Source organism: Coturnix japonica, chromosome 8 (genome assembly GCF_001577835.2).
Source record: "Coturnix japonica isolate 7356 chromosome 8, Coturnix japonica 2.1, whole genome shotgun sequence".
NCBI classification, from domain to species: domain Eukaryota; kingdom Metazoa; phylum Chordata; class Aves; order Galliformes; family Phasianidae; genus Coturnix; species Coturnix japonica.
Genome location: NC_029523.1, coordinates 25,095,481 through 25,109,254, shown reverse-complemented (window position 1 = coordinate 25,109,254; position 13,774 = coordinate 25,095,481). Strand labels below are relative to the sequence as shown.

Sequence of the window (13,774 nt, the reverse complement as noted above, 5' to 3'; positions counted from 1 at the left end):
AGCTATTTTAAGAAGTTCAATCAAAATATATATTTTTTTTTTACATACATACATATAGATAGATAGATTTGAATGTATGAAGCTTGGTTGAACCCAACTGCAATCTCGGACAGACCAGAGATGTTAACTCGTCTGGCACCCAGCCACCAGGAGCACAGTGCCAACCTCTGCAGACTTCCAACAGGAAATTAAATAACTGCTCTGTTGGAAATACAAACCCATTTACGGTGGTCAGAAACCTGCACTTTCCAAAACAATGACAGAGTTTGTGCGCTAGGAAAATCTGTAGGAAGATTTAGCCAAACGAATATGAAACAAAGCCTTATGAAAAGGTGTTACACACCGTGCTACAAATTATAGCCTTGTCAGGTGTATTTCCTGTCCTGGGGCGTAGCTAGAAACACTTGGATGGGTCTTTACAGAGTATGGCTGTACACACACACACAGCCCACAGCTGGAGATTAACAGAACTGCTACACTCAGAGCTTTCTATATTCTGTCATTTACCCCTCGAGAAGCATGGTGGGCAGCTCCAGAGCTCTGCCAGATGCTTGGCAGTCCTCACTTTATTTAACCTGTTATTGTGACTTTTGGTCAAACCTTTCCCCTGGGTCACTCTTCCTTCTCACACTTCATCTCATGTTTAAGGCAAACTCCATCTGCAATGAAAGACTCTGCCACTGACATCCCCTCCACTGAGATACAGACCATAAACCATCAGAGAAGGGAAGCTGGGCCTTACCAGGCGTTCCATACATCTTGTGTAAGGCCCACAGGAGCTACTGACAATAAAAACAATATTAATAGGTAGTATTCTTTAGCAAATCGGAGTCTCACCTTTGTTCCTGTCGCCCTATTGGGACTTTTCCCTCTGTTTGACACCACCAGCACCAGTCCAGCACAGCTCACCTCCCTGCTGATGAAAACTCCCTATAATAGCCCAGTGTTGCAGGTAGAGATTTTTTTCCCCTGTGAACAACTTGCACCTTTCAGAGGCACATCCTGCACAAGTCCTTTGGCCTGCATGCAGGTGAGGAAGCAGCAGCACATCTGCAGACAGCAGGAGGGCAGTGGCAGGGATAGGGCCTGGGGAAGGCTCCCAGAGCCCCCAGCTGTCCCCCCATGACACCCCTGCACTGGCCAGGTCTCACTTCCAGGTCTCATCCTCACAATTAAAAGCAATTCCAACTCTCACTCACTTAGGCCCTGATCCAGAAAGGCACTCAAGTGAATATCTCGCTTTAAACACAAAAGTAGTTCCATTTAAATCAACTGGATGTCTCCACTGTTTACAGTTACGATATACGTTTAAGTGCTTTGCTGGATTGGGGCCTTAAGCAGAGATTGTTTTTTAACACTTTCTTCAGTGCATCTCGCCAGCTCCTGGTGCCTCACCAAACTCATCTCTTTTCCATCCGCTGCATCTCCCGTTGTTTCCTGAACAAACACAGATGTCCCCACTCTCTGCACATAGCAGTAATCAAGGAACCAGCAGATATCACATTAAAAAGCAAGTTACTGTTTGCAAAGCCTCAGGACAAGAGTGAATAAAAGATACTCACTGTCAATAGAAGAAAAAGGGCAAACGTAGGCAATGTGCAGACACTGCGGAACAGGGGGAAAACCAAACCAAGCCTGCAGAGCTGGAACAGTTTGAGGCACTTTTCATCACCACAGCCATTGCCTCCGTAAGGAGATGAGTGGGGGGAGCTCTCCTTGCTTTAGCAGACAAAGCACCGTGTTCTGCCATAAGACTTGCCCAGGAACATCTGCAGCCACAACGTATGGAACAGCTCTACCAGCAGCAGCCCAGCATTCCCAGCATTGAGCTGCACAGAGCTGCAGGCACCCACAGCATCCCTAGCACTGGGTCACAAAGCATGGTGCTCAAAAGCCCAAAGGCTGGATGCTGCAGCATCACTGTGGATGGACAGAGAGGCACTGGAAGCCTCAGCCCCTGATCCTCCACTGCTGCAGAGAAACTCATCACGCAGCAATGGAATTATTTCAGTAACCAATAAAAGGGCTTCTCTTCAATCAGAGCTGAAGGAACTGCTGAGGCAGACCTCTAAACAGTCAGCAGGGGATGACTTTGAAAATGCAGGGCTCCTAAGGGCCATGAAAAAACACAGAGGAGAAAAGAGATTAGGAAAAGAGGAAAGAAACAGCGTGAGGAGGAAGAAACGTCACGTGCTCTGCTCACAGCACTTCTTAATTAAAAGAGCACAACTCCGGCTCAGCAAGCAATGTTACTGCGCATCCCTGCAACAACTCACATTTGTTTTAAAGGGATACATTCCTGCTCTCCAAAATGCTGAAGGACCCTCATTCATCTGGCTACAGCATGTCAGAGAGCTAACGACATCACAAAAAGATAATCTCTGGAAAGCCTGTGCTGTTACTCATATATTGAAACATAAGTAAGATATTATTGGCTTGGAGGCTGTCAAGGCTCTTTGTGTGCTTCAACAGAAGTCGAAACGAGACATTAGCCAGCCCCATGGAAAGGCTCCCATTGGACACAGGGAAACGCAAAGCCAGGAATCCTTTGGGGTGTTGACATTACTTTTCTAAACTAAATCGTTACAAGCATAGTTCCCATTCGCATAAAGATAATTTTATTTGAGATACAAAGCTTCCACTATAAACAAAGTTCCCGAAAGAAAAACAGGTCAATCGTTTTAGCTGACATGCCAACATTAAGCTGCACCTCTCCCATTTGCCAACGCCATTCAGAGGGTTTGGGCACGTGCACATCTGCAATTCTGCTGCCCCCCACTACATCCTCCCCTGGAAACATAAACCGCTACAGATGGATTTCTTACTTCTATTTTTAATAACCCCGGTCTCTACAAAAACCTGGAAAGTAAGGGAAAAAAAGCACCAAAACCTGCACTGTCATTAGTGTGCCTGCACTGTATTAACCCAGACACGTCTCTGCCTGGAAACAAATTGACTGCATCTCTTGGTAAATCAGTCACACTGCGGGTAATATACCAACCATTCCCTAGATTAAAGAATAAGCATCTGCTTATAAACACAAACCAACTGAAGAGCTGCCACTGCTGCATAACTTCATGCTACGCTGTGTTTCTCTGCTGTTCATCATGTGCACGTAAGAACTGAACCATACCACGTTTCTAGCACCAGAGCAGGATGCTCATTTAGGCCTGCAGCCGCCCCATGCTTTTGGCACATGTGCAAAAAAAGAAATGCACATAAATGCTTTGATTTTTTGGTACAAAATGAATGCAAAGCGTTTCATGGTTTAGTTATGAGTAACAACTGCTTCTTGTCCATGCTTTGTAGGTGCACTCTGCCTTCCAGGTATTCTGCATTAAGCAGCACAAGCCCTGCAACACGCTCAGATAGTGAAGAGATTGGAGGCTCGCTGAACCAAGGGAAGTGGAAACTTTCAGATCATAGACTCTTCAACAAAGACAACTTATTACCAGCATTGGTCACAGTATGTATTTATTCTGCATTTACATTAGCATAAGGAAGAACAGGTTTGCTCAAAATATCTTTCTATAGCTTCAAAGTTTCAATTAAGCAAAGCATATCCCAAAATTAAAGGGATGTTAATAGAAAACATCCAAGCAGATGTTGGCTGACACAAGAATACGCTCAAACCCAAACAAAACCCCAAGGCTTTGAATTGCCAACAGAAATGATTCATCAGAGCAGCTCTGCAGTACTGCCCCAAAGAGCTGCTCCCATAGAAGAACCTGAGTGAAAAGGCCCGGGATAGAAAGGGGCTGCCAGAACCTCACCTGCCAGGTACAGCCCTCCACCAGGGCATTTTCACCTGGGCTCATACCCAAAATACACCACAGAAGCCCCAAATCCCAGAACATCAAAGATGAACGCACACAAAATACCCAAAATGTTTCCTGGTTTGGCTCAAACTGGGAAGTTCTGCAGAATTCAAGCACCGATCACAGCTGGCGCCACAGGAAAAAGCCACTTCAAGCTGTTCTCCCCTCTGCTTCTATGAGCTAAAGTTTGATAGATTTGGATGAAACAGAAAAAAACACCAAACAGTTTAAAAGCCCTTCTTTTACATACACAAAAATCACTCCTCCTTCAGAGTATTGGTTTTTGCATCACTTCAGAAAAGACCAAAGAAGCCACAGGGGAGGTGAGAAAGCAAGACCTGTTTTCCAATCAAGAGTTTGAATTTAAATAAACCACATTAAACGTTTCCTCCTTTATTTATTTATATGCCTCCCAAAGGTGAACAATAAGTTCATGCTCAGAGAACTCCTACCACCCTCCTTGAGTTGCACATGCAATTACTAAATAAAGGCTTCAAGGACTGCTCCAGTTTGCATCAGCTTTCATCAAATATTATGAATGCCTTCTTGGTATACATTAATTTCACATTTAAAAACAAAAGTGCTTGTTTTGAGCCACACATCCAGCCTGGGAAGCATCTCCAGTAGGAATAAGGAGTATCTAATCATCAGGATTCAGCCGAGCTCTGTGCTATTGGTTACCAGGCAAAATGAGACGCCTTTTCCATTTCATAACATATATTTCTTTTCAAAAAGGGAAAGAAAAAAGTTAAGGTTGGTAGAGGGCATGAGAACACCGTATGGAAGAAGAAAAGAAACCATTTGCATCTGGCTGTTCATTTTAACCCCATTATGGTATGAAAGTCATGCAAAGGAGGCTGGATAATATTTTGTTTAGTGAAATCAAATACCCCCCAAGCAGACACTTTCCTGTATGCAAAGCGTTTGCTCTCTCCCTTCCCCCAAAAAGCTCTGTGAGAATAGACCCCGTCCTCTCATATGGCACTTAAATGACAGTCGTCTTTCATCCCTGAAAGCTGAGACAGCTACACCTCGCAGTGCGGATCAAAACCTGCCCGCTCCCATGGCATTTGGGCAGGAAGCAAACGCAACACTATATGCTGCCTAAGGACAAAATCCCAAGTATTCACATTTCACACGTCCTGCAGCGGACACCTCACGGCTCTGGGAAAAGGGGCACGGCAGGACTCAGCTCTCACCATGTGCCAGGCATGTTTCCTGTGCTGCACAGCCCTGCACAATCAGCCACCACTGCCCAACTTGGGGCTGAAATACTCTGAACTTCCATTTCTTCAAAGCACCACGTGTCCTTTAAGTCGCAGTGAAGTCAATGAGAACAACCACACTTCTCTGGTCTTAGGACCAGGTTTTGTCCCATCCCGAAATCTCTTTCCATAGCAGGGCTCTGCTGATCACTATCACTGCAACACAAAACACTCCTGGTAAAAAAGCAACAGCAATATATGCTATGAGAAAGAACAGCTAGAATGGATTGCATATTGAAAATGAAGAAAATCAAGGTGACCGTTCAGTTTGCATTCGATGCCTGGCAGCAGATCAGTGTTAACCACATTGAGCTCATGCTAACGGTGTAGAGAAACACCTTGTGGGCGGTAACATCACCACGCACACGGGATGGACCTGCCCTGCACAACATCACTTTCACACTGAAACCTGCCCCCTGTTTCCATCAGAAGTCCCAAGAAAGGTGTTCAGAATGACATCTTCCCGTAGATAAATGTCTTCTCAAGGAGCCTGACACCAACTCGTGCGGGCAAGGGAAGAGAAAGAAGTGGATAAAGCCAGCTTCCATGGGATAGCTCAACAAAAGCAAAAGAAAGCCGAGCCTCCATATCACCACATAACTATCCTCTGTCATATTTCAAAGGACATTACGGTTCTGACAGATACGCACACAGACACTTCCCAGCAAATTACACTGGATGTATACACACGTAATCCCCTGCTTGCAAAGTAGAGACAGAATTCTTCCCCCTAGGCCTTTTCAGTTATTACAATTAGTCCATGTGAAGTTACCCTTGATGATCTGCTGAGATAACCGCTGCCAAAGGGAGCAGCACAACCGAACCTCCGACAATTACAGGGTTTGGGCAGGAGATGGCTGCACAGCTGACAACAAACATCTCAAGTACAAAACTGTGCAGAACCCTACGGGCTGCAATTCCCCCAAATCAAAGGCAATGGCAGCATTGTTCTTGCTAGGATGACCCTTGCTGGATGCGTGTCTACGATGCCTGGGGCACCGAATCCAGTCATTCACTGACACCACAGGAAGAATGGTGCCATTTGTGCTTGCAGGCAGGCTAAATCTTTAGGGAAAAAATGGGCTGCTCTTAGAATTACCCATGGATGTTAAAAGCTGGATGGGACCGATATTCCAGAGGTTTCCCTGGATAATTGTAATGCAGGCCCAAAACTCTCACCCAGTTCTCAACAGCTCCAAGCCCAGGGTCTTCAATGGCTTCAAATCAGAGCAGAGCTGAACAGGCTGCAGGAACGAGGGACAAGACTGTGTGACATTGAAGCTGCCCAAAACGCATCATAAATTAAAGGTCCTGCATTTCTGAGAGCTGCTTCCACCTGCAGCGCTCACACAAACGATTACACTGCCCATGCAAGAGCTTCTCGGCAAGGAAAAGCAGCAAGTCTGCTGGTAGCAACTGGTTCATTTTGTTTTGAATTGGGAAGACCCACTGGAAACCAAACTTATCAATTCTGAGAATACTTTTTTCCTTCTCCCCCAGTAACAACTGTTGACTTACTACATTTTCAAGACACATCAGTGAGCTTCCCCAGAACCACTGCGACATTCACAGATCCACAGATCACAGATTCAGGCATCAGAAAGACAGTTCTGACCACTGCCAGATCCAGCTCCCCATTAAGTCCCACTCAAGAAGGAAGGACAGACGGCTTTGTGCCCAACCTGACACACCTGAGTAGACCCGAACAGCACAACCAAAACCAAAAAGCAAAAGCAAATCCATCCCACTTTGCCACTCCCCAGGAATATTCAGCCTAAAATTGAACGGGTTGGTCAGAGAGGTCATCATATTGGGAACAGTTTGCTTTGCTGCTATGGCAAGCAGGGCACCAAGGATCTTAAGAGCAGCCCATGTAGAACGTCAACATTTCTGCATATAAAGTGCTCCCAAGCTTTGGGAGCTTCCTATGCTGGTCAGGGTTCATTGTACAACCAGTCATAAGGGTCAGAAATATTCATCGGGATTTCAAGAAGATTATGTGAAACAACAATAAAAAACTCTCAAGACCAGAATGTGAGCCCATAAATCACATCCTACAAACAGAGTCTCCAAGGAAAACCGGCACTCAGATATCATCTGCCCCCACATAACTGAAGAAAATCAGGAGAATGTCTCCTTTTGATCCCTGATGAATTAGACGTTTGCTAATGACCAAGATTCCTCTGTAATGAGAGGATGCCTTTGCAGCTTCTTCCCTTGCCTGGGCCTCTCTTTGGAACCCTTACCTAACAGTAGGGGCTAAAAGAAGCCAAAAGCCTTTGGCGTTTCATAGCTGGGTCTCCGATCGCCTTCCCAACGCCCCATACTGTGCTACAAGTCTGCTTTATGCATATGCCGCATCCTACCTTGCCCAACAGCACGAAGGACACGTTGTCTTCAACACACAGCAACACACTGCATGCAGAAAATAAAGGGAGGGGATAAACGATGGCAGCACCCAACACAGCGGAACGAGCCCTACCTTACAGGACACAGCCCTGCAGGGAAGGCTCCGTGCTGCCTTCTGATGAACCACACCAGGTTCCAATTATTCATCTCTTACCCAGCTTTGGATTTACTTATTTGCAAGGATACTATTTTAACAATAAATCTCATGGACAGCGTTAATTAAAAGCCAAAGCTTGCCCTGAGCTGGACTCCCAAAGTCTACAAGAATGTTCACAGCCCATTCATTTATTCCAGCATTGTGTCAGTTATTAAATTACAGTAAATTAAAAACACAGCGACAGACCAATAGCGAAAATAAGTGAGCTGGCTGCATCTCACTTACAAAGGTTGCTCTGACCAACTGCCAAGAAAAGTGAATTTCAAGGCAGGGGGCCCTGAGTTTGCACACACAGTCACGGCCCCAGCAATGCTGGCAACCTGAAATGCTGATGCAATGCAGGGCAAGGGGGACCGTGCCCCCAAAGCACTGCTCCAGAGCAGGCAGGGTGCAGAAAGCACCAGCACCATGACAAAGCTGGGAGCTGCTTTCAAGCAGAGCTATAAAAGTAGAAAGAGAAATGACTAGAGACACAAGAGCCAGCGGTCAGAGGCACTGAGTGACCAAGTGCTACCCTGTGGCCTTTTGAATGTTTGGAGTGACATAAATCAATTTCGCCAACAAATCAACTGGGAATTAAACAGCTTCACGCTGCAGGCAGAGCTCCCCGTGCTCCATTCGCTCTGCAGATAAAGGGATGGCTCTGTCACACTGCAAAGTTGTGCTAAATTTGCCGGAAAGAGAACGCATTTAAAGCTAACTAAACAAAACCCAAACACATGGAATGAATCACGAACGTAGAAAATAAAACGCACAGGACGCTTGTTACTTATACACTACATCAAGAAGGCAGAGTAAACAAAACAATTACAAAGATAATTCCTTTTATTTGAGGCCAAGTTAATTTTGGAGAAGAGATGTTCAGCCATGATAACTGACCTCCTTCTGCAAAAGTTGGGAGAGGCAATAAGAACTGCTGTAAACACAGTACGGACTCCTCGGTGCTCAGATAGGTGGGAACTCTATTAGGGCATCGTGGACAAGAGCAGTGTTCACAGCACAACAAAGAGGATACCTGTCCTTGAAGAGGAAGGTGGGGACAGCAGCTCTGCAACAAGGACTGAGCTAAAAGTGCATCAAATCTCAGCTCTGACTTTTCTGTCTCCCAGCCAAAATTCTGCTCTCTTCTGGAGGATGCAACAGCAGTCATCTCTGAGGACAGAACTGCAGGTTGCCCAAGGAGGCTGTGGATGCCCCATCCCTGCAGGCATTCAAGGCCAGGCTGGATGTGGCTCTGGGCAGCCTGGGCTGCTGGTTGGTGACCCTGCACACAGCAGGGGGTTGGAGCTGGGTGAGCACTGTGGGCCTTTGCAGCCCAGGCCATTCAGTGATTCTAACTGAACTCAATAACTAAAAAAGCCAACCTCTGGGCTCCAAGTTACTTAATTCCACAAGTGCTCAAACATATGGATGCTGAGGCTGTAAGAAAAGCAATGCAAGCATCAGCTTCACCTCTGTCAGCCATGTTCAAGAGATGATTCACTGCTCACTTCGCAGCTCAGAGCAGCAGAGTGCAGGCACATTGTTTGCATGCAGGTGGACTGAAGACCTTAAAGCTCCATCCAATGCAAGAATCCAAGGGCAGTACTGAAACTCCATTTAATCTGTTGTGTGAGAGAGACAAGAATACTCCCACTTGATCTCATGGGGCATACCGAGTCCAGGCTTGTTCCTTATTTTTCTTTTCCAGATGTCTGAATATCTGAAGGACTCCAATGATTAGTAGTTCCATACCATGCTAATATTTGCAAAAAACAGTCTCTTGCAAGCTGTTTCAGATTACCAAAACACACCCAGTGCATGCTGTTTATTCTTTGTTCGACTTGGTACCAGCCTTTGTTACTGAACAAGGATATACAAGCGCTTCCACATCCACCAGTGCTAGGAGGACATTGAGACCTGTTACGCTGCCCTTCTCAAACACCTTCAAACTCACAAAGACATCCACCAGTCCAGCCTTGTCACAGTGCTCCAAACCTCCCCACACCACCCTGGGGTTTCCTTCTTATCCAACAGTCCTTATACTCCCATCACTATCTTATTACACCCCTGCTTTTGTGTCAAAGCCTTTGAGAGGAGCAGCTCCAATTCTACTCACAAATCGGACAAAAACTCTCTGGAAGACTGTGGAAAAGTCACTAGAATTGAAGGTACTTTAATGTAGCACATACGAGAAGAACTTCTCCGTAGTGTCAGGGGGAGAGGAAACAAAACAGTACAAAATAGAAACCTGCAACCTCTGCCTGATCCATGTATAACTGGAAGCATTTACACAGCTTACATCATTTAAAGCAACACGGGAAGGTGGTGGTGATACCAGGAGGCGTTATTAGTGGGCAGCCTTGCTTCCATGTGTTCCCAGGTTGGGCACTCGAAAGCTGGGCTAATGAATGAAGAGCCTTCTCCCTACCAATGGCATCCCCTCTTTTACCCAGACGTGGCCAAAAGGCTGAAGCACAGAGACAGGTTCTCTTCAAAGTGCTGTCAGTCCAACGAGAGATGAAGCACCAGATGTGATGTTAAAAGGGCTCTTACAGAACGTCTCACTGACTGCATCACCCCATCAGCTCCCCTTATCACACAGCCCCTGGGCTGTCCTGTGCCTTATGGCCTCTGATGAGGTTTTGGAAGCGGTCACCTCCCTAAATCAGGACAGCTGCAATGTCCTCCCCAGCTCGGAGATGAACAGAATCCCATGGGCAGTGCATCATCCTGCACAGACCCTTACAGCTGAGCAGCCCAGGGAGGGACGGTGCCCCCTCCTCCAGCTGATGGCACAGCAGTTATTTTCCAGAGGAACTCGTGCTGTGAATCTGGAAGCACACACTCTTCCAAAGACAATCTCAAGCTCCAAGCGTAAGTAAAACACATCCCCAGCTATTCCCAGCCTACGGAAGCAATGTGCAACGAGATAATAAAGCTGTTGAACATTTTCCCTCTCCACTCCAGGGCATTTCCCTGCACCTCAGATCACTGCATTTCCCCATTTCCATGGGGCAGCATCCAGTGTCACACCTCGGGGAAGCTTTTTTCCTCCTCCACTCTTTGCTTAGATTCAGGTATTTGTACTTAACATCCACACTCCAGCTTTCAGATGCTTCTCAACCCTGATCTAATTTGCAGCCTTGGAGTTCCTGTGTATACACCATCAGCAGAACTTAATTAAGAAACAAATAAACGACCTGAAGATCACCTGTTGATACTACAGGGAACTCCATTAAGAAACACCAGGCTACAATCAAGGCCGATGAAACAATCTTCTCCCATCCTTTCAAGGAAGTGGACAGTTCAACTCTTTGAAAGGGTAGAAATAGCAGGACAAGGGGAAATGGTTTTAAGCTGAAGGAAGGAAGATTTAAGTTGGATGTCAGGGTGAAGTTCTTTACTGTGAGAGTGCTGAGGTGCTGGAACAGCTGCCCAGAGAGGCTGTGGATGCCCCATCCATCCCTGGTGGAGTTGGATGGGGCCCTGTGCAGCCTGGGCTGGTATCAATGTGGAGGTTGGTGGCCCTGCCTGTGGTGGGGGGTTGGAGCTTCATGATCCTTGAGGTCCCTTCCAACCCAGGCTGTGGGTTGCACAGCACAATGCATCACCTAGCTATTCTCCTAGAGCACTTTAATACTGCGAGCCATCACAGAGGTGCACAACACTGAACAATAACAAAGCTGGAGAGGTAATATCTACAGTCATCTCAGATGCTGCAAAGAATAAAAACCTGTCCAAGTTAGAGAGTTCCCATTCCTTCCATGCACGGAAATGGTGTGGTTTTAATCAGAACGCCGTCGGGCCGGGCTGCGAGCACCCTTGGGAAGAACAGCATTACAGACAGCACCAACATACAAAGGAAAATGTGCTTTTTGTTTTGTTGTGATCTCTGCAAGGAAAGGTCACGGGCAAAAAAAAGGAAACAGGGGAACTAAAGGAGGAAAAAAATAACCAAAGAGCTTTTGGAAAGCAACACAGAGGAATAGTTTGGGTCAGCTGGCAATCCCAGCTCAGACCCACAGCCAGGGCATCCAAATGGGGCTCCCCAGGTGGGAGCAGCACTGTGAAGGTATTGGGACCATGCAAAGCACCGCAGGGCTGTAGGTCAGCCCCACGGCTGTGGGAAGCAGTGCCCACATTGGCTCATGCAGCACTGGCACCGCTATTGATGGGTTTTTCATTAGTGTTTCAGATGTCTCATTAATTACCCCAATTCTTCTACAGAACCTAAACCTTAAACATTTGGAGGGGGGAAAAAAACACAGCATAAGTCCATAACGTGGCCACAGAGATGTAAATATAATCCCTTGTTCTACCCATGAGCCAATATGGTATTGCCAGAGTCATCAGTTATGATATAAGAAATACTTCAGCGTGGAAAATAATTGTATGCTAACGACTGTGTTAGCAGCCATTAATTACCACAGGCGCATTAAAGTGAAGCCACGATGAAAGATCCTTCCCAGCAGAACTCGTGGGGTTTCCTTTCCCTCCAGGCTCTCAGGAGCCCGTAAGACTTCACGGCACAACCCAATGCTCGGAACTTACACTGAAGCAACAAGAGGGGACAAAAGCTCCCCGCTAACTACAGCCACAGCCGGAGCCGCACCGTCTGAACCCTGCACGCACAGCTCGGCTCCTCGAGCCGCCTTTGACGTTTCCATCCCGCCGGGCAGTTCCCGGAGCGCTCCGAGCCCAGCACCCGGCCCAGCCCCGAGCAGCTCCCGCAGCCCCGAGCGGCCCGACCTCCCTTCACCGCGCTCTCCCGTCCCGTCCCGGCGCCGCGCGGCCGCTCCGCCCAGCACAGCCCAGCACAGCGGGATGGAATCCCCCGGTAAAGCAGCGGAACAACGCGATGACCAACTTTACGGGACGGGACGCACCGCCCCGGTACCGCGCTGTGCACAGAGCACGGCCGGGGCTCGGAGCAGCCCGGAGCAGCTCGGTCAGCGGGCAGCGCGTTGCAGCACAGCCCAGCACAGCGCAGTACAGAGCACTACAGCACAGTATAACCCAGCCCAGCACAGCCCAGCCCAGCTCCTCGCTGCCCGTCGCCCCGTCCGCTCCCGTGGCTGCCGCCCGTCTCACCTGCCGTGGTGTCGGCCGTCTCTGCCCGGCTCCCCTCGCGGAGCAGCAGCAGCAGCAGCGGGAGCAGCAGGAGCCGCCCGTCCCCTCGGCCCGGCTGTGGCGGCTGCCGCATTCCTGAGCCGACGCCGCGTTACTCCGGCATCCACAGCGCAGCGCCGGCGTCCCGGCCCGGCCCGCGCAGCGCCGCGGGGCCGCCTGTGCTGTGCTCTGTGCTGTGCTCTGTGCTGTGCTGTGCTCTGCTCTGCTCCTCTGGGCTCGGTCCGTCCCGCGCGGTGCCGGCGGGCGGGGAAGGCGGCTCGTGCCGCTCAGCCCCACTTGTCACTTTCCTCCCGCTCCTCGCGGCCCGGCCCAGCCCCGCCGAGCCCCGTGTCGGCCCGGCCCCGCAGCGCCCCCTGCCGGTCGCACCGCGCGACGCCTCCCGCCCCGTGGCCCCGGGGGGGCGCTCGCTTCGCGCCGCCGGGCGCCATCTTGCCCCGCTCGGCTCCGAACCGGCCCCGACGTTCCGTGTGCGCCGCAGCGTCTCGCTGAACTGTGTGGGTTGCACCGCTTTGCTTTTGACATCGTGTCCGTTGAAATGAGGCACACAAACCACCAGCGTGCAGCCCGGGGAGCGCTCTCTCAGCTGCCCTTCAACGCAGGTTGAGAGGTTGGCAGTTTTCCCCTCAACGAGCTCAAAACCCGCCGCCATCTCGCTGGCACCTGACGAGCTCCTTGCAACCCTCCCTGACACAGTGAAATCCACATTTAACACGCTCGTTATCTGCCAGCTCCATCCGCTGCCCCGGGCACACAGCACCAGGAGCTGAGATGGCTCAGGAGCTGACAGTCATCTCCTCAGAGCAGGTTTTCCCCTTTTTTAGGGTCCTTTTTAGTTTTAGGTCCTTGACCCTCCTTTCTGGGGGGTTCTTTACAACTTGAGCGTTCATCCATCCCTGGGTGACCATCCTTTAGGGACAGGGAGCTCAGGGTGTGTCACGGGTGAGGGCCGGGTCCTGTGATGGTGGTCGAGTCAGGTCTGTGGCAATAAGGGAGATTTGAGGACAAGCAGGGGA

The 13,774-nt window shown here is 48.9% G+C and overlaps 1 protein-coding gene across 2 annotated transcripts in view; it reads right to left on the bottom strand.

Moving 5' to 3' along the window:
* ROR1 (receptor tyrosine kinase like orphan receptor 1) overlaps nt 1–13,095 on the bottom strand; it is a 122,960-nt gene extending 109,865 nt beyond the window's left edge. For both annotated transcript variants that reach the window (XM_015870818.2, XM_015870819.2), the window contains exon 1: nt 12,723–13,095. In XM_015870818.2, coding sequence (XP_015726304.1) covers nt 12,723–12,834 — 112 coding nt within the window. In that variant the 5' untranslated portion in view covers nt 12,835–13,095. The remainder of the gene's footprint in view (nt 1–12,722) is intronic.
* Between the last annotated feature and the right edge of the window lie 679 nt (nt 13,096–13,774).